This window comes from Rhincodon typus, chromosome 25, assembly GCF_021869965.1.
Source record: "Rhincodon typus isolate 14 chromosome 25, sRhiTyp1.1, whole genome shotgun sequence".
NCBI classification, from domain to species: Eukaryota; Metazoa; Chordata; class Chondrichthyes; order Orectolobiformes; family Rhincodontidae; genus Rhincodon; species Rhincodon typus.
In genome coordinates, this window is record NC_063356.1 from 43,582,096 (window position 1) to 43,609,671 (window position 27,576).

Here is a 27,576-nt window from a genome sequence, read left to right on the forward strand (position 1 = left end):
AACTATCTTTGTGTCACCATTATGTGGAGGTGCCAGTGTTGGATTGATGTGGACAAAGTCAGAAATCACACGACACCAGTTTATAGCCCCAACAGGTTTATTTGAAATGACAAGCTTTTGGAGCCGCAGTCTTTCTTCAGGTGTTAGTGAGAGAGATCATATCAGACACAGAATTTATAAGTAAAAGATCAAAGGTTCACACAATTGATGGGGCTGTGCTAAACAAACCTAAGATGCTGTTAAATCTCCAAACAGTTAGAACGTTTTAATTGATTAATATATATATGTAAATCCCTGAATTCCTTTCAAGTCACGGAGTCCTGAGAAAACGAAAGATTTTATTTGTGTAAGGAAGAGGTGATATTTTAGGTCAGACAATGCATGTTAGACCTTGTTTAGAATCTGTTTGTGTTTTAGTTTGGAGTCAGATGGTTTTACTTCCAATGTATAAATTTATAAAATACCATATTGATTGTCAATAAATTGTGTGCTTTTTGAACAAAATAAAATGTATCTGCAAATACAAATTCACCCCACAGATTCATGTGTGTGTATGTGTGAGAGACTGAGTGAGAGGGAAGTGTGTGTGTGTTTGTGTATGTGTGTGTGTGTGCGTGCGTGCAATGTTGGACGACAATTCACAATATTTACAGATGCAAGCATTCTTACTCCTGTTTCCTTCATTCCTGACTGCAGCACTATACATTTTCCATATTGGTTGCCCTTTTTCAGAAATGCAATATGAGTAGAATCAGTGTCATTTTTTGAGAGTTTCCACCGCCATCTACCTTGCTTAGTTTGGCCTGGGTTGAAATAATGTTGTCAGTTGGAAGGGATGATGTACTACTTTGGACAGAGATATTTATGCACCATGGAAAAGAGCTGACCTGAGTTCCCACCCATTTCGGTAAGCAGGCAATTAGCACTCTTAAAGAGTTCATTAAGAACTCAGAATGGTATGTTGTGATTTAAAGAGATTCACAGGTTGCATTCGATGTGATGTATAGACCAGATGAATTACGACAGACACAAAACAAGGAGACAGTCATGATGTACCAGGGCAATAAGTAGGTTTCTTAAAAAGGTAAACAAATTCAGAGGGTCTCATCCATTAACACAGGTTGGCAGTGATTGCTGGAGAACTTTGACTGTGCTTGGGCTTGGTGTGTATATGAGGGAATTTAAAGATAAACTTATAAGTATTCCTGGAGCTGTAATTTTATTTACATCCAGTATCTCCTAAATAAATAAGTGAGTTGAGAAGTGTTAGGAAATAGGTTACCTCAGTGTAAAGATGTTTACAAGGACGTAACCAAGACTAGAGGGTTTGAGTTATATGGATAGGCTGGAACTTTTTTCTCTGGACTGTAGGAGGTTGAGGAGTAACCTTATAAAAGTTTATAAAATCATGAGGGACATAGATAAGGTAAAAAGCAAAAGTAATTTCTGTAGGGGAAGGAAATTCAAAACCAGAGGGCAAAGGTATAAGGTGAGAGAGGAAAGATTTAAATGGCAACTTTTTCACACAAGTTGGTTCTTATATGGAATGAACTGCTGGAGAAAGTGGTAGCAGGTACAGTTACAACATTTAAAAGACATTTCAACAGCTACATGAATAGGAAAGGTTTAGATGCATATGGGCCAGATACAGGCAAGTGGGACTAGTTCAGTCTCGGTAACCTGGTTGGAATGCACAAGTTGGACTGAAGGGTCTGTTTCCATGCTGTATTACTCTATGGCTATTAAAGTTCTGGACCAGAAGTGTTTGGTTACAGTGCTGAAGAAATTATTTGAAATTGAGAAAGCCTAAGCTCAGTTATGTGACTAACCAAAGAAGAGGCAACCAAACTCTTAAAGCCAGGAATTGAAAGAAACAGTTTAAACCTATAGGATGTGATAGAAGAGTAAACTTTCTCTGGTGTTTGAGTATAGAAACATGACAGTTTTTGTGATAGATTAGTTGTATTTTTACCATATGTTTTAAAATCTTTCAAATTGTGTTATTTGTGAATATCTTGGTTTTCACTTTTATATTATAAACTTCTCTTCTATTGTTAATACTAAATCTACAGCATTGTGCGTTTGTGTTTCAGGGAAGGACTACCTTATTAAATAAAGAAAATCAAAACATGATCTACCAAGCCTGATGTCAGACTTGTCCAGTAATAACATCAGCTAGGATCATCATAAATCATGTCAGTTAAATAAAAAAAAGTTAATATAGGAATAATACATTACTGGGGATTGAGTCTCTCAAAAGGATATTGCTGGGAAAAGGGTTGAATCTCTCTTGTTGATGTTTATGTTGCAATCTTTTTAAGTGGTCATGTGTACAACTTTGTTTATTTTTTTTATGTAATAGCTTATGTTATTTTTTTTACCAAAGAACAATGGCAGCCTTTTGTGAATGTGTTCAGTGTCTGAGCATCATGTTGACAAGTAGACATACAATCTATCAAGCCAGATTTCACTTATTCAGTATTACTGCTATCTACAATCATAACGACTGAACACTAAGAAGTCAGCAGTTCACAATGAGGGCACAACTGTCAGACAAGAGGCCAAAGGAGAGAGATGAGGAGCAGGAAGGATGGAACAGTCATATCCCCCAACCCCCTTATGGGATCTATACTATGGATTGCTGAGGATGGAGTTTACCTTGAGATGACTGAGAACCAGTGCTGCAGGAAAGTACAGTTTTCTAGGTACGTAACTACAGAGATCTGTGCTGAAGACCTCACAGTTCATAGCATTGCTTCCCATGCTTGCCAGTGGCTATCAAAGTTCATTATAGTTTTAAATTTCTTCACTTCTGGCTTCTTCCAAGGATTGATAGCAGACCATGGTGGCATTTTGTGAACTGCTGTGCTCTGCATCTTGATCATAAATGATGCTCTATTTGTTAGAACTGGCTTGTGTATTAAATTCCAGATAGACACAGGTTTCCAGTGCAAGATACTGCAATTGCTGGAAATCTGAAACAAGCACAAAGAATGCTGGAGAAACTCGGCATCTATGAAGAGAGAAACAGAATTAACATTTTGCGTCAGTATGACTGGTTACCTGCTGAGTTTCTCCAGCATTCTCTGTATTGTTTCTCTCAGGGTCAGAGTCGACTTTGACTCCACCACTGGATTATTTCAGGTACTAGGCATCATTGATTCTTCTGATAGGGAAATTGGCACTCAGTGATCAGTTAGTCACATCCATCAACATTGAAAAAGTATTATCACTCCCTGAGTATTTAGTTTGTATCTGGTCATATGAAGACCTTCCACCATGCACATGCTCGCTATTCTGGCAGATTTCATGACTCCCTCTCTCCACGCTGCTGCTGCTTTTTGCTTCATTTCCCAAACTCCATGTATTGATCCTAGGAGCCAAGGGATATTAAGGAGATGGCTACTGACTGTTCTGTGGGAGCTTGTGACGGAGGCACTGGGCAACCATTGAGCAGGCCATTAGGTTTCACTGCCTGACTGGTTGGGTGATGACCTTTAAAACACAAATACCTGTGGAAGGGCTTTTATTATTATGTTCATCTGCTGCACACTCTTAAAAAATGGCCCTCCAGTGTAGTGTGGATCTTGAAGACAATGAGGTCCTGTAAAGGACACTTCATCAGAGGAAGAAGAGAAGCAAGTTGTGGAAGAGGAAGAAGGTAAGGCAGAAGAGGAATATGCAGAACCGCAAAGTGCCCCAGCTACAGGGGGTGGCTGGCCTCAGTTTCAGCTTTGAGGATCTTGGCAGGATTCTATCGACAACAGGACTCATGTGATTCAGATGTGTTTTGAAATGTCCCAGGGTGAACAAATTGCTATGGAATTCACTCTTTGTTGTCAGAGCTAACATTTCCATTACTTGTAGCCAGGAACATGTAAGCTGTTGCCACTAATGAAGAATGCACATCATATTCGAAGTTTGCTTTCGATTTTTGATGTCCCAGCATTAATAAAAGTGGGCTCATCTGGTTTCATGTATCAGTACTTGCTTGATGCTTATTAAGGAAAACTGTGCACAGCTACAGGTAGAAGACACTTCAGTGATCCACTCAGTGGTCTACCTGATACATTGGCTTCATACCTGCTCTCCAACTGAGTTTACAAGGATCTGTATATTCTGCCAGCATCCTGAAACAAGCATGTGTGATTCTCAGCCTGGCTGCTAGGAGGGATCTCTCAGTAAAATATCTCAGTTTGAAAGATTAGATGCACATGACTGTTTCAAGTAAAGATACCTACTCTAAGACCTCAGAAAGTAGAGGCATACAGCTTGGAAACAGACTCTTCTGTCCACCTCCTCCGTGCCAACCAGACATCTGAATCTGACCTAGACCCATTTGCCAGCATTTGGCCCATATGCCTATAAACCCTTCCTATTCATATACCTATCCAGATGCCTTTTAAATGTTGTAATTCTACTAGCCTCTGCCACTTCCTCTGGCAACTCGTTCCATACACACACCACTTCCTGTGTGAAAAAGTTACCCCTCAGTCCTTTTTAAATCTTTCCCCTCTCACCTTAAATTTATGCCCTCTATTTTTGGACTCTTCCACAGGAGGAAAAAGACCTTGGCTTTTCACCCTATCCATGACCCTCATGATCTGCATCTACTAACATTTGATAAAATGTTTGGGGTGGCATGGTGGGTCAGTGATTAGCGCTGCTATCTCACCGCTCAGGGACCCAGGTTTGATTCCACCTTCAGGTGACTGTCTGTGTGGAGCTTGCACATTCTCCCAATGTCTACATAGGTTTCCTGTGAATGCTCTGGTTTCTTTCGTGTGCAGGTTAGGTGGATTGGCTGTGCTAAATTGCCCATAGTGTCTAGGGTGGGAAATGCAGGGATGGGGTGGGGTCTGGGCGGGATACCTTTCAAAGGGTTGGTGAGGACTCAGTGGGCCGAATGGCCTGCTTCCACACTGTAGGGATGCTATATTCTATATAGAGCTGTTACGGTTTGGATGAATTCCAATTTTTCACTTGCCCAACACAAATACCATATCTCACTGACAAATCTAAGCTTCTTGTGAACTGAACATAACCTCTGTTCAGGTAATCAGAGAAGTAGCATGCTGACTAATATCTGTACACTGGAACTGGAACTGCAGCTCTCCTTGATTGACATGCCACACTGATGTCTTCCATAACAGCTGCAATCAACCATAATAAATTGTGTTTGCATGAACACAAATCAAAACAGTATGACATAGGAGCATTTCAGGTTCTTGCACGTACAGAATTTATCTCAGAACAGTAGGAGATTGATAAATTATGAGAGTTTTGCAAGTAGCAATTATTTAGAACTGACATTTGTGATCATGAAGTTTATACATGAAACTGGATACTCGTGAAATGTTCTATAAATCCTAGTTGAGCGTTGCCTAGAAGTTTGCTGTAGAAACATCAGCACGTGGCCTGTCATAACCCTTACTTGCTTTGAACTGTGGCAAAGGAAAAAGAAGAGAGGTATCTTTTCTAATAAAACACTCTCAATCCAAATAACATTTAAGGCAAAGAAACTGCATGACAGTGCTTCCTGAAATGAATGTTACGTTTATGAAAAGAACATCTCATTCTTGTGCTGAGAGTTAAATGATCCATCTGATTAGTCAGGTAGACCTTTCCACAGTGACACTAATATATTATTTACTGCATTTATTTTTTCTAATACAGCGAAATAACCATTCTGTAAAATTTCTCTGAAATTTTAAATTTTCCACAGATCTCAAGGTGTTAAGTCTTAAAGAAATCTTAATAGTTTGAAATAACAAATCTCTGGTCCCCATTCCTTCTGATCTTTTTCAATGATCTGAATTTGGGAACTACTTGTCAAATTTACCAATGATGCTAAATAGAGAGAGCACCAGAGACAAAGAATGCAGTTAAAGATTCAATAAAGGTTTCAAATTATTTATTTAGTAAATGATGGCAAATAAAATCTAACACAGATAAATAGGAAATGATATATCTGTATTAATATATTGAATAAAAATATGTGTATAACAAATTTGAAAGCCTTGGAAATATGAGTAAGCTAATACAACATGGGGAGATACACCAGAACAATGGAAGACAAACTTCAAAATCAGTATTACATTCATTTTAGTTAATGTACCAGGAAAGAAGACATAGCAAGAAAATAAGAATAGTCAGAGAGATAAGTTGAATACCATTTTCTTAGTCATGTCTTTTGTATGCTGCATATTAATGTAGTAGCAGAGACAATGTCTTGAGGAAACTGGCTGATAGTTTCTTTGGAGAAGACTGTTGCATTTTTCCACAATTCTTTTTGAATCCAAAGTTGGGACTTAAATACAATAATAAAGCAAAGTGCAGAATCCATAACTGATCTGTCCAATTTCAATTCATAACAATCTCTTCATTTAGATGTTTTATTTTTGGCATGTGAGCAGGTATTCTCATCTGTTCCGCTTGGGTTTAAAAAAAATTATTAATCAGATGGACATTCTGAATACTCTGATTTCCTACTGAATCTACAGCTATCCATAAATATTCTAAGAAGTTTCTTCCTAACTGACAGATTTTAATCAATCCATAAGAGTTGCTAAAGGACGTGCAGGATTTGAACTTTTATTGTTTTGGAATCTTGAAAGTACTACTAAAAAATCGTGTTCATTATCTACTATTCTGCTAATTCATTTTGTTTGTGTTATTTCCATGTCTTGAGACATTTAACTTCAGAATGAACGATCAGTGTTGATCAGGGCAGACTGTTCGCTTATACTGCTTCCAATGCATCCTCCCACAATAGATGCATCATTGCCTACCTGGAGGTTGAAGGTCAGAAATACATTAGTTGTAGGAAGTACTTTCTTTCATGCATCTTGTAAAAAGCACGACTATCAAATACTGGGAGGCAGTCTGAATTCTAATATCGACTTGTGCCAATTTCATAGCATCTGCCTCACCTTTTGAAAAGAACTGGGAATACCTCTGAGTTATTTCCAAGGGGAATTTATTCCAGGTATCTACTGACCAGCATAAAATATTGTTTCAAAGCTCTAGTGCAGACTGAGATTTAACAGTTTTATCTATCTCTTGAGTCTTTATGCCTTTCTGAAGCAGTTAATTTTTACATAAATACCAGATCTGTTCTGATGGATGAAATGATGATAAATGGTGTTGATGGTAATGGATGCTTCCCACTGAGTAGCTGTCGTTGACATTTTTTTCTCTACTTGCTTTTATTTCTGTAGGCAAAAGCTGACTGATGATTACTGTAAGCAGTTTACTGGAATCTTCCAGCAATGGGAGAAAGACATTCAGAAGGCCAAGGACCAAGAAGAGAAAATAGAAGTAAGTGTCTAGACATAATCTTGAATAACGATATTTTAACTTTGGTTTAATCTACCAATCTGTGTATGTGAAAAATTTCTTTAGGTGTTATTTAGGACTGAATGTAGCTTAAGTCTCTCATAAACAAAAACAGAAATTGCTAGCTCTGAAGAAGGGTCACTGGACCCAAAGCATTAAGTCTGATATCTCTCCACAGATGCTACCAGATCTGCTGAGTTTCTAGCAATTTCTGTTTTTGTTTCTGATTTCCAGCATCCTTAGTTCTTTTGGTTTTTTGATGAGTCTCTCATTATTGGATAAGAGCAAGAAAAATAATTCAGTAACTGAAACTCTGCATGATACTTTTTATAGTTTGAGCTGCACTATCTAGCACAACTGTTCCAAGGTTTGTTCATTCAGCGTCCTTCGTATTAGCACAGGGATAAGCTTAAATTGGCAGTGGAGAGGACATAAGAACAGGAGGAGGCCTTCACGCCTTTTCAGCCTGTTTTGTCATTAAATGAAATCATGCCCTTCTGTGACCAAACTCAATAGACCCACCTTTATCCAGTACAATTAATACTTTTGATTACCAATACCTGTCAATATTAGTTTTAAAATTGAAAGTTAATTTATGTTCAGTTGTCATTGTGGAACAAAGTTCCAAACTTATATCACCCTCTGAAGATTGAATTGTTTTTTAGTTTCACTCCTGGGAGGTGTAGTTCTAATTTGTAGATAATGCTCCCAATCCTAAACTTTCTAACCAGAGTTAATAGTTTCCATTTTCCCCTCATTTCATAAAAAATGATCCCTTATCTTTTAAATTCCAGACAATACCATCCTGTTTTGCGTAACCTTTCCAAGTAAATTAGTACTTGCAGTCCATATTTTGTTCTAGAAAATCTACAATGCATTTGCTTCAAGGCCAGTATAGCCTTCCTAAGAAATGATGCCCCGCACGACCCACCAGGACTTTATATAGTTTGAATCATGACTTGTATTCTAGTCATTTACATATATATGCCACGCAGCAAACTTATGAGAAAGTTGTAGCTTATGGAGTAAAAGGGACAGCAGCAATTTGGATACAAAATTTGCTGGGTGATAGGAAATAGAGAGTTATAGTTAAGATTTTTATTTGGGTTAGAGGAACGTTTATAATAAAGTACTTCAGGGATCTGTGTTGGAACCCTTCCGCTTCCTGATATACATTAATAATCTAAATCCGAGTTGCAGGGGACAGTTTCAAAGTTTGCAAACAGTATGAAATCTGGAAGCATGATAAGCTGTGAGAAGGACAAAGTAGAACTTCAGAAGGACATAGAAAAGTTGGTGGAGTGGGCGGATGAGTGGCAGATGAAGTTTAATGAATATAAGTTGGGGGTGATGCATTTTAATAGGAAGAAAATGGAGAAACAAAATAAAGTGTATAATTGTATAAGTGGTGCAGGAACAGAGAGACTGGCTGCATATGTGCACAGATCATTGAAGGTTGTAGAACAAGTGGAGAGCAGTTAATAAAGCATACAAAATTCTGGGCTTTATTAGTTGCAGTATAGAATGCAAAGTTTTACACTGAGCTTGTATAAGGCACTTGTTATACCTCAGTAGAGTATTCTGTACGGTTCTGGGTGCCACACTATAGGAAGAATGTGAATGCATTGGAAAGAGTGCAGAAGAGATTTATAATAATGATCCCAGAGATTAGATACTTCAATATGAGGATAGATTGGAGGTGTTGTGACTGTTAACCTTGAAGAGAAAAAGGGTAAGACTAGATTTGAAAGAAGTTTTCAAAATCAAAAGAGACTGGATAGAGTAGATAGGTAGAAACTGTTCCCACTCGTGAAAGGATGAGAGGGTACAGATTTAAAGTGATTTGCAGAGGTAGCGAATGTGATGTAAGAAACAGCTTCACCACTAATTGAGGTATTCAAGAAGACATGAAATGATTATTTGAATAGAAAAAACGTGCAAGGTTGTAAGCAAAAGACAAAAGAATTGTGCCACGACTCACTGGGTAGTGTAAATCGTCAAAAGTACTCAAAATCCCCCGATTTACCAGTATTTTAGACTCAGATTGACAGAAAGCATGGGACTGGTTTCTGTACTTAACAAGAATTACTATTTATTGCAAGTAACTAGATTCTAGCTACAGGTAAAGAATTATGAACTATTGCCCATATAATTTATTAGTTAAAACTCTTAACTGTTTATAAAACTCCCCCAACGCACACAGATGGGCATTAAAAAAAATCATTGGTGTTATGCCTGGAAGGAAAACTAGGGAGGCACTTCAGTGGTTCCTGTTCACAGGGTTTGCAGGGATGATTTATTTGTCTTGCCAGGACTTACTTATCAGCGATCCCTCTGTTCATCAGGTACTAAGTAAAGCAACTGGTTCACAATGTATAAGCTCTCTGACTTATTGTTTAAAAGCAACAGCTTACAGCAACTGGCGAAGGAAAATAAACTGGTTTTCTCCAGGCTTCAGATGTTTCTTACTCAAAGACCAAGACAGCACCTTCCTTTCCAGATTCCGAATGCTTCTGACCATTTTGTTTACACTCACAAGCTGTTCAGTCACCTGGGAGCCAATCAGGCAGGCAGAAGGTCATTGTCATTGATAACTGCTCTTAATCCCAGGGACTAATGTCTACTAATTTCCGGTTGAATCCCTTTTTGTACACTCTCCCTGGTACCAGTTTGTCTGCAACTAAACATCCCTCACTGGTTGAACAAACAAAAGTGTAAACAGCACTTTCAATAGACACTGGTAGTTTGTTTTTAAAATGTGCAGCAGTCTCTTCCACAATCATTGGTTTTTGGAACAGTCCTTTTCCCATTTCAGTCCATGATCAAAAATACAGAAAGATAAAAAGATACGGTTTTTACAATGGCTGTAAGTTAAGGTGTTTATTTGGAGAACCCGCAGACACTGCGGGTCTAACGGTCTCATTCTGCCTTGTAACACATCTTCTGTGATTCCCAGAAGCCCATGTACATAACAACTGTACATATTCCCCTGTCAACTACTTGAGCCACCACTTCAAAAAGTTCAGTCAAATACTTAAAGTATACAAATTCATGCTGTCTCACTCTGATTAGCTGAGAATTTGCCATATTCTTAATTATAGACGTTAGTAGTTTCCCAGCAACTGATGTTAAGGTAACTGGTCTGTAATTCCTCAGTTATCCATTTTCACCTTTCTTAATTAGCAGTCACAAGTGTAATTTTCTAATCTGAAGATATGATTAGTAAATTGAGAGACACTTGGAAGATTATAATTAAGGCATCTGTAGTGTTCTCATCTACTTCCTTAACATCTAGGTCTGTGAATTTGTCACTATTAAGTGCCATTATTGTCTTAGTTTTAGCAAAACAAAAAAAAATCAATTTTGATGGGTGCCCATTCATACTTCAGTCTTCGTTTTCTTGGGATTTTGGACATGCTGTCAGCTTCCTTTACTGCATGTCCTGGTGAAAAGTATTATTCAACATCTATAGTATTTTCTTGTTTTTCCTTAAAATAGTATCATTATCAGTTTTTAAGCGGCCCACATTGCTCCTGGTGACTCTATCTCCTAGTGTAGTTGTAACATTTTTTTTGAGTTGATTCTGATGTCCCTTGAAAGTTTATTTTTGTAGTGCTTTTGGACCTTTTACTGTTTTTCAGTCACCCTTTGCTGTTCTTGTTATCTTTTCTACTTTTTTAATTCATTCATAGGATAGGAGTGTCACTGACCATTGTTTGCTCAAAGAGCAGTTAAGAGTCAACCACATTGCTGTGGGTCAGGAGTTACATGTAGGCCAGACCAGATAAGCATGGCAGTTTCCTTCCCTAAAGGACATTAGTGAACCAGATGGGTTTTTCCTGACAATCAACAGAGGTTTCATGGTCATCATCAATTCCAGATGGTGGAATTCGAACCTGGGTCCCTGGAACATTACCTGGGTCTGCAGATTAATCGTCCAGAGATTAGCCATTAGGCTATTGCCTCCTCCGATTTGTTGAGATCCGCACTTTATCTGCATTTTTGTAAAACTTTTATTCTGGTTTTAAATTGGCTCTTGCCTCCCGTTTTCCACAGTTATCTTTTTTGGCAAGAAGAGTTTTTTGGCTGCATAGCGATACAGTCTGGTTCTGAGGGCTGGGTTCTGTCAGAATAAAAACAGGAGTGATTAGAAGAGAGAAACCTGCAGGATATGAAAAGGATATTCAGGATATGATGTTTTTGGGCATTTGGCAGGGTGGGAGTTGTGGAGAGAAGTGATTGCATGGAGTTTGAAAGCAAGACAAGGAGCGTGGCTTTTCGTGGCCACTTCCTTTCTTACGTCTGGTCCGTCACAGATGAATACATGTTGAGAGCCAAGGACGATGCCTACCCCACCCTTGCCCCCCCCAACCTTCTTCCCTCCTCTCCTCCACCTTCCCTTCTCCTCCTCCCTCCCCTCTCCCTCTATCACCCTTCGCCTTCCCCACATCCCCTTCACCCTTGTTCTGTCCTCCCTTCCCCCTCTCCTCTGCCCTCCCTGTCTCCCCCTTCCCTTTCCCCTCCTTTCTTCCTCTATTTCCCCTCCTCCCTCCCTCTCTCCTCCGTCTCCTTCCTGTCCCTCTATACCACTCCTCCCTCTTCCCCCTTTCTCCCCCCCTCTTAACCCCCACCCCTCCATCTGTCTCCACCTCCTTCTCTCCCCTTCCTTCACATACCCTTCACTCCCCTCCCCCTCTTTCATCCATCTGTACCCCCTTCACTGCTCTCCACCTCCCTGCTTTCCCCGCTACACCCCCTCTCCCTTCTCTTTTCCCCCCTCCCTCCTCCCCGTCTCTCTCTCTCCTGTCCCAACATGAAGCAGGGTGTGAGGATGCATCAATGACATCATTGGTGCTGCTTCCTTCTCATTCAGAATTGGAAATTTTTATCAATCTTGCATCCGATTTCCATTCTGTTCTCACCTTCACCTGGTCCATGTTTGACTCCTCCTTTCCCTTTCTCGCCATTTCTGTTTACATTTCTGGGGATTGGCTGGCCACCAACTCCCACGGTTACCATGACTATACATCATAGCACCCTCCTTCCTGTAAGGACTGTATTCCTTTCGCCCAGTTTTTTCGTCTCCATCTTACAGCTATCTGCGATATCCCTATATATATTCGCTCCTCAATTTCTCATTGATTATTGGGCCCTGTAGTACAATCCCATCAAAGTGATCATTCCCCTTCTTATTTGTCAGTTTCACCCATATGGCTTCATTGGACGATCCCTCAGGAATATCCTAAGTACAGCCATGATGTTTCCCCTGATCAAAAACACAACTCCCCTTCCCCTCTTGTCTCCCCTTCTATTCTTCCTATAACATCTGCACCCCAGAACATTGAGCTGCCGGCTCTGTTCGTCCCTCAGCTATGTTTCTGTGATAGCTATGATATTCCAGCCCTATGTTCCCATCTGTGCCCTGAGTTCATAGAATAGAATCCCTACAGTGTGGAAGCAGACCATTTGGCCCAGAAAGTCCACACTGACCCTCTGAAGAATATCCCACCCAGACCAAATCCCTAACCTATCCTTGCATTTCCCACCCTAGACACTATGGGCAATTTAGCATTGACAATCCATCTAACCTACACATCTGTGGGAGGAAACCAGAGCACCTAGAGGAAACTCATGCAGACACGGGGAGAATGTGCAAACTCCACACAGACAGTCACCCAAAGCTGGAATTGAACCTGGGTCTCTGGCGCCGTGAGGCAGCAGTGCTAACCATTGAGTCATCTGCTTTACCTTTCAGGCCTCTTGCATTGAAATGCAGTTTAATTCATCAGTCTTCCCTCGATCCCTGCCGTGCTCTTGCCTGCCTTGTCTATTTAACTTGCTCCCTTTAACTTCCGTACTAGCCTCAAACTTCTCTCTTGTCCACTACTGTTTAGGGTCCCACCCCCTGCCAGACTAGTTTAAAGACTCCTGAGTAGCTCTACCAACTCTCCCCACCAGCATCTTGTTCGCCCTCCAGTTCAGGCACAATCCATCCCTCTTGTACAGATCACTGTACCCCAGAAGAGATCCTAATGATCTAAAAATCTGAATCCCTGTCCCCTGCACCAACTCCTCAGCCATACATTCATCTGCCCTATCCTCCTGTTCATACTTCATTAGCGTGTGTCACTGGGAGTAATCCAGAGATTACTACCCTGGAGGTCGTGTTTTTTCATTACTGTCTAACTCCCAATATTCACTCTGCAGGCTCTCATCTCTTTTTCTAGCTATGTCGTTGGTACCAATATGTACAATAACCTCTGGTTACTCATGCTCCCCTTTCAAGAAATTACTGCAACCGTTCCAAGATGTTCTTGACTCTGGCACCAGGGAGGAAAAACACCGTCCTGAATCTCACTCGTGGCCACAGAAATGCCTGTCTGTGCTGCTCACTAGGATATGGACTTTGCCATATCCTGCTTCACAGCAGAGCCAGTCATGGTGCCAAAGACCTGGCTGCTGCTGCTATTTTCCTCTGAGAGGCTATCTCCCCTAGCAGTATCATAACAGTATACTTGTTTGACAGAGGGATAGCCACAGGAGACTCCTGCACTACCTGCCTACCTCTCCTGGTGCTCACCCATCTACCTGACTGAAACTGCGGTGTGGCCATCTCGCTGAAGCTACTATCTATCACACTGTCTGCCTCTTGTATGTTCCTCAATACATTCAATTGCTGCTCCAGTAGACCTGAGGGGAGCTGCATCTGGACATACTTCCTGCAGACATAGTCATCAGGGGCACTCGACTGCTCCTGATCTCCCACATCTTACAGGAGGAGCATACCACTCGACTGACTGCCACCTCTGCCCTTTTCACAACAAGCAGACATAGGCAAAAAATGATCTTTCCTTGCCCTTCTCTTGTTGAGGATGGTAAGCAGCAAAAAGCCCAGTACTCACCTAAGCTCGCACTTAGACCTATCTACAGCTGTTTGACCACAAAGCAGCCCCTGTCAAAAATGGCCAGAAGAAGACACAGCAATGCCTTCCTCCCCCTCTTGCCTAAACTCCCACACTCTTTGCAGTTCGCAATCTGTGCTGGGAGCACTTTACACCTTGCTTTTATACTCTTAAGGCCTGCCCTGCTACAAGAACCAGCTTTAACCAGTTTACTTAATTCGCTGCCTCCTATGTGCTACAGCACTAGGAGATCTTGTTTTAACTTTCCTTCGGCCTGAAAGAAAAAGAAATGACCTTAAATGTTTACCCTCACTTAGCCTGCAAAGTAAGTGAGCACTAAGAGACCAAATGAGAATCCCTGACATGCAAACTGGCCCAGTCCATGAGGTGAGTGCCTGTCCCTGCTCACAAAGTATGTTGGCAGCTGAATTACCCTGAAAAGGTGCTGGTGTGCTCCATGGTCCTGCATTGAAGTGCAGAACCATATATTAAGTAAACAGCGATGTGCCATGAGGGTGTGGTGAGACTGGTATTTGGGAATGACCTAATGGTATTATCATTGGACGGCTAATCCAAAGACCCAGGTAATATTCTGGGGAAACATTTCTGAAGAAGGGTCTAGGCCGGAAACGTCAGCTTTCCTGCTCCTCTGATGCTGCTTGGCCTGCTGTGTTCATCTAGCTCTACACCTTGTTATCTCAGATTCTCCAGCATGTGCAGTTCCTACTATCTGTAATATTCTGGGGACCCAGGTTTGAATCTTGCCATGGCAGATGGTGGAATTTGAATTCAATAAATATCTGGAATTAAAGAATCTAATGATGACCATGAACCCATTGTCGATTGTTGGAAAAACCCATCTAGTTCACTAATGTCCTTTAGGGAAGGAAACTGCCATCATTACCTGGTCTAGTCTACATGTGACTCTAGACCCACAGTAATGTAGTTGACTCTCAACTGCCCTCTGGGCAATTAGGGATGGGCAATAAATGCTGTTTAGCAGCAATGCCTCATCCCATGAATGAATTTTTTAAAAAGTTCTCCAATGTTGTGCAAAACATTCTTCCCCCAATCTACTTGATCAGAATCAAATGACTCTGATGACCGTAACTCTTTGAAGTTGTTCACTAATGGTCACTCTGTTACACAACTTAAAATTACTGTACTATCATAAAGTGAAGTGATCTGAAATACTTGTGTGGGAAGGTTTTATTTATAGTGTTCTCTGTGCAATGGCATGGTGGTGCCATTGGTGCTGTTCTAGAGATCTTTCCTTAAAGAGTCAGTGATAGGGAAACTATTGGAGAAAATTCTGAAGGAGAGAATTAAAATCCATTTCAAAAAGCATGGTTTAATTAGGGATAGTCAGCATGGCTTTGTTAGAGGGAGATCATGCTTAACAAATTTGTTAGAATTTTCTGAAAATGTGATCAAATGTGTAGATGAGGGAAGTTCCATTGATGTAGTTTATATGAATTTTAGCAAAGCTTTTGACAAGTTACCACATGGGAGACTGATTGAGAAGGTTAAAGCACATGGAATTGACGGAAACTTGGCGAGATGGATCAGAAACTTGTTTAGTAGTAGGACACAAATGGTAGTGGTAGAAGCCTGTTCAAGTGACTGGAGAAAAGTGTCCAGTGGTGTACCACAAGGATCAGTACTAGGAACCTTATTTTTTGTTATATACATAAATGATACAGATGAAAATGTGGGAGGACTGTTAAGCCAGTTTGCAGATGACACCATTGGTAGGGTGGTTAATAGTGAATAAGATTAAGTTACAGGAAGATATGGATGGGTTGGTCACATGGGCAGAACAGTGATAGACTTTTTTAATGCTGATAAGTGCGAGGTGATACACTTTGGAAAAAGAAACAAAATGATGGAGTATTTAACGAATGGCAGGACACTTGGTAGCTCAGAGGAACAGAGGGACCTTGGGGTAATTATTCACAGATCCCTGAAGTCGGCAGAGCATGTGAATAGAATAGTTAAGAAAGCTATGGGACATTTGCTTTCATCAGTCGTGGTATTGAGTATAAGAGCAAGGATGTAATTGTTGGAGTTGTACAGAATGTTAGTCCAGCCATAGCTGGAGTACTGTATGCAGTTCTGGTCATCTCACTACAGGACGATCTGATAGCACTAGAAGGGACACGGACGAGGTTCACCAGGATATGCCTGGGATGGAGCAATTGAGCTATAAGAGAGACTAGATAGGCTTAGGTTGTTTTCTTCAGAGCAGAGAAGACTGAGCGGGGGGGCATGATTGAAGTGTATAACATTATGAGGGGTATGGACAGGATGAGTAGAGTCATAGAGATATAAAGCACAGAAACAGACCCTTCAGTCCATATCATCCATGCCGACCAGATATCCTAAATAAAGCAAGTCCCATTTGTCAGCATTTGGCCTACATCCCTCTAAATCCTTCCTATTCATATACCCATCCAGGTGCCATTTAAATGTGGTAATTGTATCAGCCTCCACCAGTTTCTCTGGCAGCTCATTCTATACACACACCACCCTCTGCATGAAAAAGTTGTTCCTTAGGACCATTTTAAATCTTTCCCCTCTCACCTTAAACCTATGCCCTCACAGAGGGCATAATTTTAGGGTAAGGGGCAGGAGATTCAGAGGGAATTTGATAAAAAGGTTCTTCATTCAGAGGGTGGTGGGAATCTGGAATGCAGTGCCTGGGAAGGTAATGGAGGCCAGAAACTTTACAACCTCTAAAAAGTGTTTGGATGAGCACTTGAAATATCAAAACATATAGATACATGTGGGATGAATGGAGCTTCTGCAGTGGGCCGCTGTTTGCACCTTCTGACAAACAATGTCCCAGAGCACGGTACGCTATTACAAGGTGGTCTCAGAGCTAGGTGGAGCACTGAATGTAAGCTGAGAACTCGGCATGACATATTGCTTTGTAAGAGAGGGAAGAGGACCATTGAGAGGAGATAAAATTGAATATAGGCCTGTTTTCAATTGTTCCTTCTACAGAACCTTTTTCGGCAGCAACAGAAGCTTTTCCAACAAATGAGAGTGGTCCAGGGACAAAGGCTGAAAAGTATTAAGCAGCTATTTGAACAGTTTCTGAAGGTAAACATTGAAAAACCTGGGTGACTGAGAAATGTTTACTGAAACATTGGTAATTATTTTGTATAATACCACATCAACTTTGTAATAACATAAATTACTGAAATTAATTTTGATGAAGATACAATCATCATGATGTTTAACTGAAACTATAAATACTCTGACTTTTTGTCTCCCTTCCCTCCATGCGCAATAATACACTCTTGCTACAGCATCTGGTTCTTCACCCAAGTGGTCATTGTCCTATATGAAGCTCAGATTAAAATAAGAGAATCTGTGCAGCTTAGGGAGAAATTTAGGACTTGCCTTATCTGGAGCACTCACTGAACCATTGAGGTTGCCCTTATAATAATGTTGTTATGAAGATATTAATTGTTCAAAAGTTCTGTGTGGTCAATTTTTCATTACATTATGCCTATAAATTAATAAAATGTCCGACGGTTGGGGTGGGGATGGGAGTTGTAGATTGTTCTGCTGCTGGCTAACCATATGCCTTGCAGATATTTCTTAACTAATCAGATAAGTGCAGATGTGTAAACTCATCAAGTTCCAAGTTGATATGTTCTGTCAGTTGTTGACCCATGTGTAGACTATTCTTTATTGATTGATGAGTGATTACTCCATAGTTTGTGCCAGGTTATGGATGATGAAATTGCAATGCCTTTTATACTCCTCTCAGAGTTTAGAGGAATTGGAAAAGAGCCACACAGAACAACAGACTGCTGTACAGAGTGAACTTCGCAAGGAGATGGCCCTCTTTCAGAAAAGGATTTTAATGGATACTGTAAGTAATACGCTTACATTTTAAATGAGGTGACTGCATTCAGACCTTTGCATCGTGCACTCTATCCAGTCTCCACTCGGAAACCAAATTGTAGAATGATACAGGACAGAAGGAGGCTGTTAAGCTGCATTGTTATTAGCAGCCCTACTTTTTCCTGAAAGGCCTGCAGTTTTTTATCTATCAAGTATTTATATAGTTTCTATTTGAAAATTATTATTGAAACCACTTCATTGTACTTTCTGTGTTTTGTTCATAATCTAAGATGAGTGTGGCACTTCTAAATGTCTGCCGCTATAGGTAACTGCTGCTGGATTATTTACTATATATAAGTGTTTTTCTAATGAGAAAGTAAACCTTTTGTAATGTGGCAAAGAACAAATTGTGACGATTTATTCTACAGATTAACAAACTCCTCTGCAAACATCTGTAAACCTGAAATTGACAAAAAGTGCTGAAAGAATATGAGGAGGGCTTCTTGTTATCTCTTTCTCTCCTCTGTTGAATGCTGATGGATCTGCTGTATATTTCTAATTATTTATTCTCGTAACTAGAGATTACAACTAGACGTACACAAGATGAGTGGTGCGTGTCCAGAAGTGTGGTGGAGGCAGGTTAAATTGAGGCATTCAAGAGAGCATAAGATGATTATTTGAAAATAATTAATGTGCAAGCGTAGAGAGAAAGATGGGAGAAGGCACTAAGTTGTCACACCCATTCAGAGAGTTGGTGTAACACAACAAGTTGAATGGACTTCTGCGCTGTAACTTTCTGCAGTTCTGTGCTAAATTTTGTCTGCCATTCGGTATGATGAAAGCTGACCTTCTGCCTTATCTCTGTATTCTCACCGTATTAGAGTCATAGTGGTCTACAGCATCAAACAGACTCTTAGGCCCAACTTGCCCATGCTGCCCAGCTTTCACAATTTAAAGTAGTTCCATTTACCTGCAATTGGTCTGCATCCCTGCATACTTATCTCATTTATGCATCTATCTAAATATTTCTGAAATAACAAAATTGGACTCGCTTCCACTACTACCAATGGCAGCCCATTCCAGACACTCACTACCCTCTGTATGGAAGAATTGCCCCTCTGGACCCTTTTGTATCTCTCCCATCTCACCTTAAACCTATGCCCTCTAGTTTTAGACTCCCCTGCCATGGGGGAAAGGTGTCTGCTATCTTCCTTATCTATGCCTTTCATTATTTTATATACCTCTATAAGGTCACCTTTCAGTCTCCTGCGCTCCAGGGAACAAAAGCCTGGCCTATCCAACCTCCCCTTATAACTCAAAACCTTCCAGTCCAGGTAGCATCCTAGTAAATCTTTTCTGCACTCTTTCTAATTAATAATATCCTTTCGATAGTAGGTTCACCAGAACTGTATGAAGTACTCCAAATGTGGCCTCACCAACGTCTTTTACAGCTGCAACAAGATGTCCCAACTCCTATACTCAGTGCCCTGATTGATGAAAGCCGGCGTGTCGAAAGCTATCTTCAGTGCTCTGTCTACCTGTGACTCCATTTTCAAGGATCTATGAACCTGTACCCCTAGATCTCTTTATTCTATAACACTCCCCAGGGCCCTACTGTTGACTGTATAAGTCCTGCCCTGGTTTGTGTTACCAAAATGCAGTACCTTGCACTTATCTAAATTAAACTTCATCTGCCATTCCTCAGTCCATTGGCCCAGTTGATCGAGATCTCACTGCATTCCCAGATAACCTTCTTCACTGTCCATTACACCACTAATCTTGGTGTCATTTGCAAGCTTACTAACCATACCTCCTAAATTCTCATCCAAATCATTTATATAAATGATGAATAACAGTGAACCCAGCACTGATCCCTGTTGCACACCGCTGGTCACAAACGTCGTCTACAAAACAACCCTCTTGAACCACCCTGTCTTCTAACATCAAACCAATTTTGTATCCAGTTGGCTAGTGCTCCCTGAATTCCGTGAGATTTAACCTTCCTCAGCAACCTACCATACAGTATCTTGTCAAAGACCTTACTAAAGTCCATTTAAGCAACGTCTCCTGCACTGCCCTCGCCTGCTTTGTTGGTCTCTCCTTCAAAGAACTCAATCAAATTCGTGAGACACGATTTCCCACATACAAAGCCATGCTGACTATCCCAAATAAGTCCTTGCCTTTTCTGTCTCTCAGAATCCCCTCTAACAACTTACCCACCATAAATGTTAGGCTCACCCGTCTGTAGTTCGCAGGCATTTCCCTGCAGCTTTACTTAAATAATGGCTGAACATCAGTCACCGTCCAATTTTTGGGCACTTCACCCGTGGCTATCGATGATACAAATATGTCCACTAGGGACCCCACAATTTCCTCCCTAGCCTCCCACAAAGTCCTGGGATACTCTTCATCAGGTCCTGCAGATTTATCTACCTTAATGCATTTTGAGACTTCCAGCACCTCCTCTTCTGGATTGTGCTTGTATCTCTCCCGTCTCACCTTAAACCTATTTATTTCCCCAAGTTCCCTAGCATCCACACTTTTCTCAATGGTAAATATTGATGAGAAATATTCATTTAGAATTTCACCATCTCTTGTGGCTCTACACGTAGGTGACCTTGTTGATTTTTATGAGGCCCTTTTCTCTTCCTGGTTACTCATTTGCCCTTCATGTACTTGTAGAATCTCTTTGGATTCTCCTTTACCTTATCTGCCACTGCCATCTCATGTTCTCTTTTAGCTGTCCTGATTTCTCTCTTAAGTGTACTCCAACACCCTGTACTCCTCAGGGAATTCACTTGATCCCACTATAAATGTCATATGCCTTCTTCTTTTTCAAGACCAGGCCCTCAATAACTCTAGCGAAACAGGGTTCCCTACTTCTGCCAGCTTTCCCCTTCATTCTAACAGGAACATGCTGGCCCTGAACCCTCATTAACACACTTTTGAAAGCCTCCCACTTACCAGATGTTCCTTTGCCTGCAAACAGCTTCCCCCCAATCAACTTTTGAAAGTTCCTGTCTAAGACCATCAAAATTAGCCTTGCCCCAGTTAAGAACTTTAACTTGTGGACCAGACCTATCCTTTTCCACAGTTATTTTAACATTAATGGAATTATCATCACTGGACCCAAAGACCAAGAAAATTGACCAAGAAACTGTCCATCTTAGCCTTAACTGTTTTCAGTGATGAAATGCCTTCTGGGGTGTGGAATTCCAAAGTTTCACACCCTTTTGAGTTGTTTCAAAATCTCCTTATACTCCAGTTACTGTATACTTCTCTAGGACTTCTACTATGTTGAGTCCTTGCTATCTGCATTTTTCTTTTAATTCAATGCTGTATATCCCTCAATATCCAGGGTTCACAGGGTTAGGGTTAGGCTGATGAACTTTCTCTTTGTTCCAACATGTTGGCTCGGTACTCTCACTATTTCATTCTTGTTCTGAGACAGATTTACCTGAAATATCTACTCCCAGTCCACTCTGGCAAAATCATATCTGGTCTTATTAAAATCGACCTTCCCCCAGATTAGAACTTTGATTTCAGACCCATTCTTCCCCTTTTACTTAACAATCTTGAATCAAACAGAGTTATAATTGCTGTCTGCAAAATGGTCCCTCACTGATACTTCAACAACCTACACCGCTTTGTTACCCAAAGTTAAATCCAGGACCACCCCTTTCTTGTAGGTCCTTCTATGTACTGACATAAAAAGATGTGCTTGATGCATTTTAAGATTGCTGCTCCCTCTAAACCTTTCACACTATGACATGGGAGATCAAATGCAAAAGGAAAGTAAACAGTAAATGGCAAGCCTCTTTGGAGTATTGATATACGGTGGGATCTTGGGGTGCAAATCCGTAGCTCGCTCAAAATAGCAACACAGGTGAATAAGGTGGTAAAGAAGGCAAATGGCATGTTTACTTTCATCAGTTGGTGCATAGAGAATAAAGTTGACAAGTCATGTTGGATGAAACTTTAGTTAGACCACATGTGGAGCATTGTGTGCAGTTCTGGTCACTGCAATAAAGGAAGGATGTGCAGGCTTTGGAGAGGGAGAAAAAGTGGTTTACCAGGATGTTGCCTGGATAAGAGTGTATTAACTATAAGGAGAGCTTAGACAAACTCGGATTGTTTTCACCACAGCATCGAAGGCTGAGGGATGACCTGATAGAAGTATATAAAATCCTGAGAAGTATGAATAGGGTGGATGGTCAGAGTCTTTTTCTCAGGAAGGAAATGTCAAATACTAGGACGGCGTAGGTTTAAGGTGAGGTGGTAAGAAGTTAAGGGCGATGTGCAGGGAAGGTTTTTTACATAGAGCGTGATAGGTGCCTGGAACAAACTGCCATGGGATATGTTAGAAGCAGATAGTAAACCTTAACAGCATTTAGACAGAAACATGAACAGGCAGGGAATAGAGGGATCTGGACCAAGTGTGGGCAGATACAATTAGTTTAGAATGGCATCATGGTGGGTCACAGGGTGTGTGCTGTTCTCAGTTGTTTTGGTTGGACATTTCAACTCTTATTTCATAGAACTTCACCTCTGGATGAGATCTGATCATGGGAAATACTAGGTGAGTTGGTTTGGTGGTTGTTAAGTGGGTGGAGATGTGGGTTGACATCATTTTGCAGTAAGTTGGCATAAGAGCTATGAAGATTTATAAGTTGGTGGAGGGGCCATGGGAGGGCTGGGTGGAAGAGTATAGGTTGACTTTCAGAGTATGGAGGAGTTGAGTGGCATAAAGTGGCATGAATGAAACATGGGTATTTTGAATGGTGAGGAAGGATTTGGTGTTTTATTCTTTATTTTTAACTTTGGACATGGTGCCAGACTCCCAAGGTAGGCTTTACAGCTAACCTTCCCTCCTGTCAGTGTCCTTGGTGCTCGTGAGGTCACTGCTTCAACATCTACTCCAGCCCTTCCTCCTCAGACTGAAAATCCAACATCTGATTCAGGTTCACAGAGCTGGGAATTCTCCTGTTAGTGTGCATCCAACCTGACCTTAATGCATGGAGCATACAGAATGAAAACAATTAGAAGTACAAATTAATCTTAAAGTGTTTTTGTTATGCCCATCGGAGATTCAGCTACAAACTGCATAGATTGGGAAGCAAGTACTGCAGGGTAAAATTTTTACAAAAGGCAGGGAAATTAAAGAGCCAAGTAGCCATATAAATAAGGCCCATAATATGATTGAATTTAAATTGATTAATTTATATCCAAAGGTAACTTTGGAGGCACGAGGCAGAAATAACCAGAAATGGCCACAACTACTAACTGATAAAACCATGGATGAACTATGATTGTGAGAGCAAAAGTATACATTTAATTCGTTCAGCCTGTTCTTCACTCAGCAAGATCAAGACTGCTCTTCAACCTAACACCATGCTATCCATGTCCTATAATACTTTGGTTAACAAAAACAGTCAATTTTAGACTTAAAATGAATGCTTGATCTCATATCAGTTGCCATTTATGAGAGAGATCCTAACTTTTCTCACCCTTTGTGTGTAAAACACTTCCTAATTTCATTCTAATTTAAGACTCAAACAGTGAAAATATTTTCATTAATATCTTTATATCTTAATAGCTTCAACCAAATCACCACTTAATCTTCTAAATCCCAGAAATAAAATCTCAGTTTATGCAGTCCTTTCTTACGGTTCGTCCCTCCCTACACCTAATCCTAGCAGCTCTTCTCACCATGCAGCATCTCCTCAACTCCTCTAACCGTGTCCCAGTAGCTCCTCAGCCTTCCTTCTTTCCACAGTTCCTGTCTCTCCATCCATCCCCACAGCTCCATTTCTTTCTCTTTCCCCTGCAGTTCCTGTCTCTGAGTTTTTCCAGCAATTTCTGTTTTAGTTTCCGATTTTCGTGTTTTCTTATATTTTCATTCTTTCTGTGTTTCTGGTGTTTGATCCTCAAAATTATTGTGAAAACTGATATTAAGTAACCACTTAGTGAGTCTGTACATTTCCATTACAACATCACTTACATCTGTCATTAAGGGTGTCCTTAATCACCCCTTCTCTTAATATAGTTGTAAAAGTATTTTGTGTTGTCCTTGATATTAGTTGCAGATTTTCATTGCTTTATTTAGGAAGGGTTAGATGAGAAACCAAACTATAAGTCACTAAGTGTAATACCAGTTCTAAGGAAGTGTGATGAAGTCTCATTATATGTTATTACATTTTGGGAACTTGGGTTCTAAAGTAGAGGAAAAAAGTGACTTTTTTCAGCTCTGAACGTCTGACATTTTTTTGTTAAAAAGATCAGAAAGTCATAGAGATCTACAGCACAGAAAACGGCCCTTCAGCTCATTGCATCTGCACGAGTCAAAAGCAACCACGTAACAATTGTAATCCTATCTTTAAGCACTTGTGGTCTTGTATGCCTTGGCATTGCAAGTGTATATCTAAATACTTGTTCAGTGTTATGAGGGTATCTGCCTCCACCACCTTTACAAGCAGTGGTCATTTTGAATAGTGAGCTAAAAACAACATTTCCAAGAAATTGTTCTTGTAGTTAAATGACCAGCAGTACTTCTTTATTACTTTCTGACACTTGTAATGAGTTTTTTCCAATTGTTCTTGTATTAGGCAATTTTAATTTAATTTTACAACAAAAAACATGAAAGTTTATTTTGTAAGTACATTGGTAGCCTTTTTGTGAATTTGTTCAGTGACTGCCCTTAATGGTAAACAAGAAAGAGAATAAATCACATGATCTACCAAACCAGGTCTCATTCTGGAATATGACCTGTCCTGAATTACCATCAGCTGGGATCATAACAGGAAAGTTACTAGAATTTGTTGGTACAGACAGAATAATTGACCATTTAGATAAATATGAGCCGATGGAGAAAGCTGACATATATTTGTAAAGGTCATGTTCAGTCATTGAACAAATTTGAATTATTTGAATAGGTGATAGGTAAGGGAAATGTTAGTGCTCTAGTGGTGCAGTGGTATTGTCCCTACCTTTAGACCAAAAGAAGCAAGTTCAAGTCCCACCTGCCATGATGATGCATCATAACTTGTCTGAGCAGGTTGATTAAAAGTAAGTACATAGTTAAGAGAGTGACAAGCAATGTCACTTGAGCATCCAGAAGACCTTCAACTGGGATCCATTTGAGTCTGTTAGCAAAAACAAAAGATAATTCATTGATTTGGATAAGGATTAGGTTAGGAAGTAGGAGACAATATTGACATGATGAGTGTATACTCAAACTGGCAGGCATGACTAGGGATGTGTCTCAAGAATCTTCTGAATTTTATTATACTTATAGATAACTTGGGTGGAGGAATACAGAACTGTATAGCCAAATTTACTGATTGCACAGTCAATAGTGTAAATGCAAACAGAAAATTGCAAAGGGATGTAAATAGATTGAGTGTGCAAACAAAATTGTAGTTCTGACGAAGGGTCACCGGACACAAAACGTTAACTCTGATTTCTGTCCACAAATGCTGCCAGACCTGCTGAGCTTTTCTAGCAATTTCTGTTTTTGTTTCTGATTCACAGCATCCACAGTTCTTTCATTTTGTTTTATTTTAGCAGATTCGGATCAGTGGGGGGTGGCGGGGAAGAGTGTCAAGTCCACTTTGGACTTGGGGAAAGAAATATTAGAATATTTTCTAAATGGTGAGAGTCTATGAGCTTTTGAGGAAAAGGGGATTTAGTGGATTAAGTGCAGAAAATACAAAGCTATTGGATGGATACAAAAAAATGATTTATACATCCAAAGGCATGTTGCAGTTTTCTCTAGGAGGTTGGAATACAAAGGGACAGAAGATCTATTATGTCAAGCTCAGGCTAGACCCTGTGTTCAGTTTTGGTAACCATTCCTAATCTGAGGTATAAAGCATAGATTAACTAGAATTATACCAATTACATTTTGAAGACAGTTTGTGTAGCCTAGGTGGGTAGGTACTGGCTTAAATATGGAATATTAAGGGATGATCTAATTGAGTTATTTAAACCTATTTCCTCTGATGGCAGAACCTTAAAATTGGAAGTGGGTCATTCAGGGGCTATGTCAGGAAGCACTTCTTTTTTCACAAGGTCATAGAAATCATTACTGAGATTGGTTTTTATTGAGTTATTAGCCACTATTAAAAGAGGTGGTAAATAGAGTTAAGGTAAGGGTCAACTTTGACCTGATTAAATGTTGCAACAGATGGAGGAGCTGAATGGTCTTACTGTCGCACAGAGGACCTGCCTTTCAGCTCTCTTATTCTGTCGCTACTCACACGTGTTGTTGTGTGGCATCAAGCTTCTATCACACTTAAAGCCAGAATATTTGGCATATTGATATTGTAATTTCACGGCAAGTTTCTTTCACTTCATTAGATAAAATGTAGAATGGATCGAGAACTTCGCGTTGAAGGTCAGAACATGATGTTCTGTGTGGAGACTTCCACTACTGTAGTTTGACTTCTCAGCTGCATTACAGATGCAGAACTCCTGTATGCATAACAACCAGATTAGCATGGGCAATCTGAGCTTGCACAGTATGTTAAGTCCCAAAGCTTGTTATGGTTTACAAGTAGATCAGAGACATCCTTCACAAGTCTACTTTTCACTGTACTCATGTGTACCTATACTTAAGTACGCATGATAATAAAATCTAATCCTAATTCTAAATTCTAAAACTTCTAACATTCAGGCAGCTAATCTAAATCCAGTTAATACACCAGAACAGTCCTTTCAGGGAGAAATATAGTTGAGACTTAGGCAGGTAGTTTGATTTCTAATTGATTTGTAATGTGTTGTCTTTCTTTCCATCACACAGCAACAACAGGAGATGGCTACAGTACGGAAATCTCTACAATCCATGCTAATGTGATAGCATTCAGGAGATACACACCCTTGACACCACTTGGAAACCATTTGATGAAAACAACTGGTTATTGCAGCTTTGCAGCAGTAACTGAGATTATAGTTGCTATTTTAAAATGCTGGTTAATTTTAAATCTACTTTCATGTTAATTGTAGCAGTACAGATTAAGCTTTTCTGTACTTGCCCATTTGGTTGGTGAAATTGTTAATCAGATTAAAACTAACTCAATTTAAGTCTGCCATTTTGTTCGTAATTCTATCTTCATGTTTCATCTGTATTATTACGATTCTATTACATGCAACATCATTTTATATCTACTATAAATCATGAGGTATAGGTCTCAGTTGTTACAGTGCAAGGGGCCATTCAGCCCAGCTCACTGAATAAGCTATTCGCCTCGTGCTATACTCTGCATTTTCCCTGTAACCTTGCACATCTTTCCATACAGGAATCTAATTCCGTAGAATCCTGGGGAAACAGGCCATTCGACCCAAAGAGTCCACACCAACCCTCCGAAGAGCATCCCACCCAGACCCATCCTCCCCACCCTATCCCTGTAACCCTGCATTTCCCATGGCTAACATACCTAACCTACATATCCCCAAACACTATGGGTAATTTAGCATGGCC

At 40.2% G+C, this 27,576-nt stretch overlaps 1 protein-coding gene across 1 annotated transcript in view; it reads left to right on the forward strand.

Moving 5' to 3' along the window:
* Positions 1-27,187, forward strand: part of sycp3 (synaptonemal complex protein 3) — a 65,599-nt gene extending 38,412 nt beyond the window's left edge. The window contains exons 7-10 of the mRNA XM_020535676.2: positions 7,221-7,320; positions 17,247-17,345; positions 18,022-18,126; positions 26,899-27,187. Coding sequence (XP_020391265.2) covers positions 7,221-7,320; positions 17,247-17,345; positions 18,022-18,126; positions 26,899-26,952 — 358 coding nt within the window. The 3' untranslated portion in view covers positions 26,953-27,187. The remainder of the gene's footprint in view (positions 1-7,220; positions 7,321-17,246; positions 17,346-18,021; positions 18,127-26,898) is intronic.
* Positions 27,188-27,576: the final 389 nt, after the last annotated feature.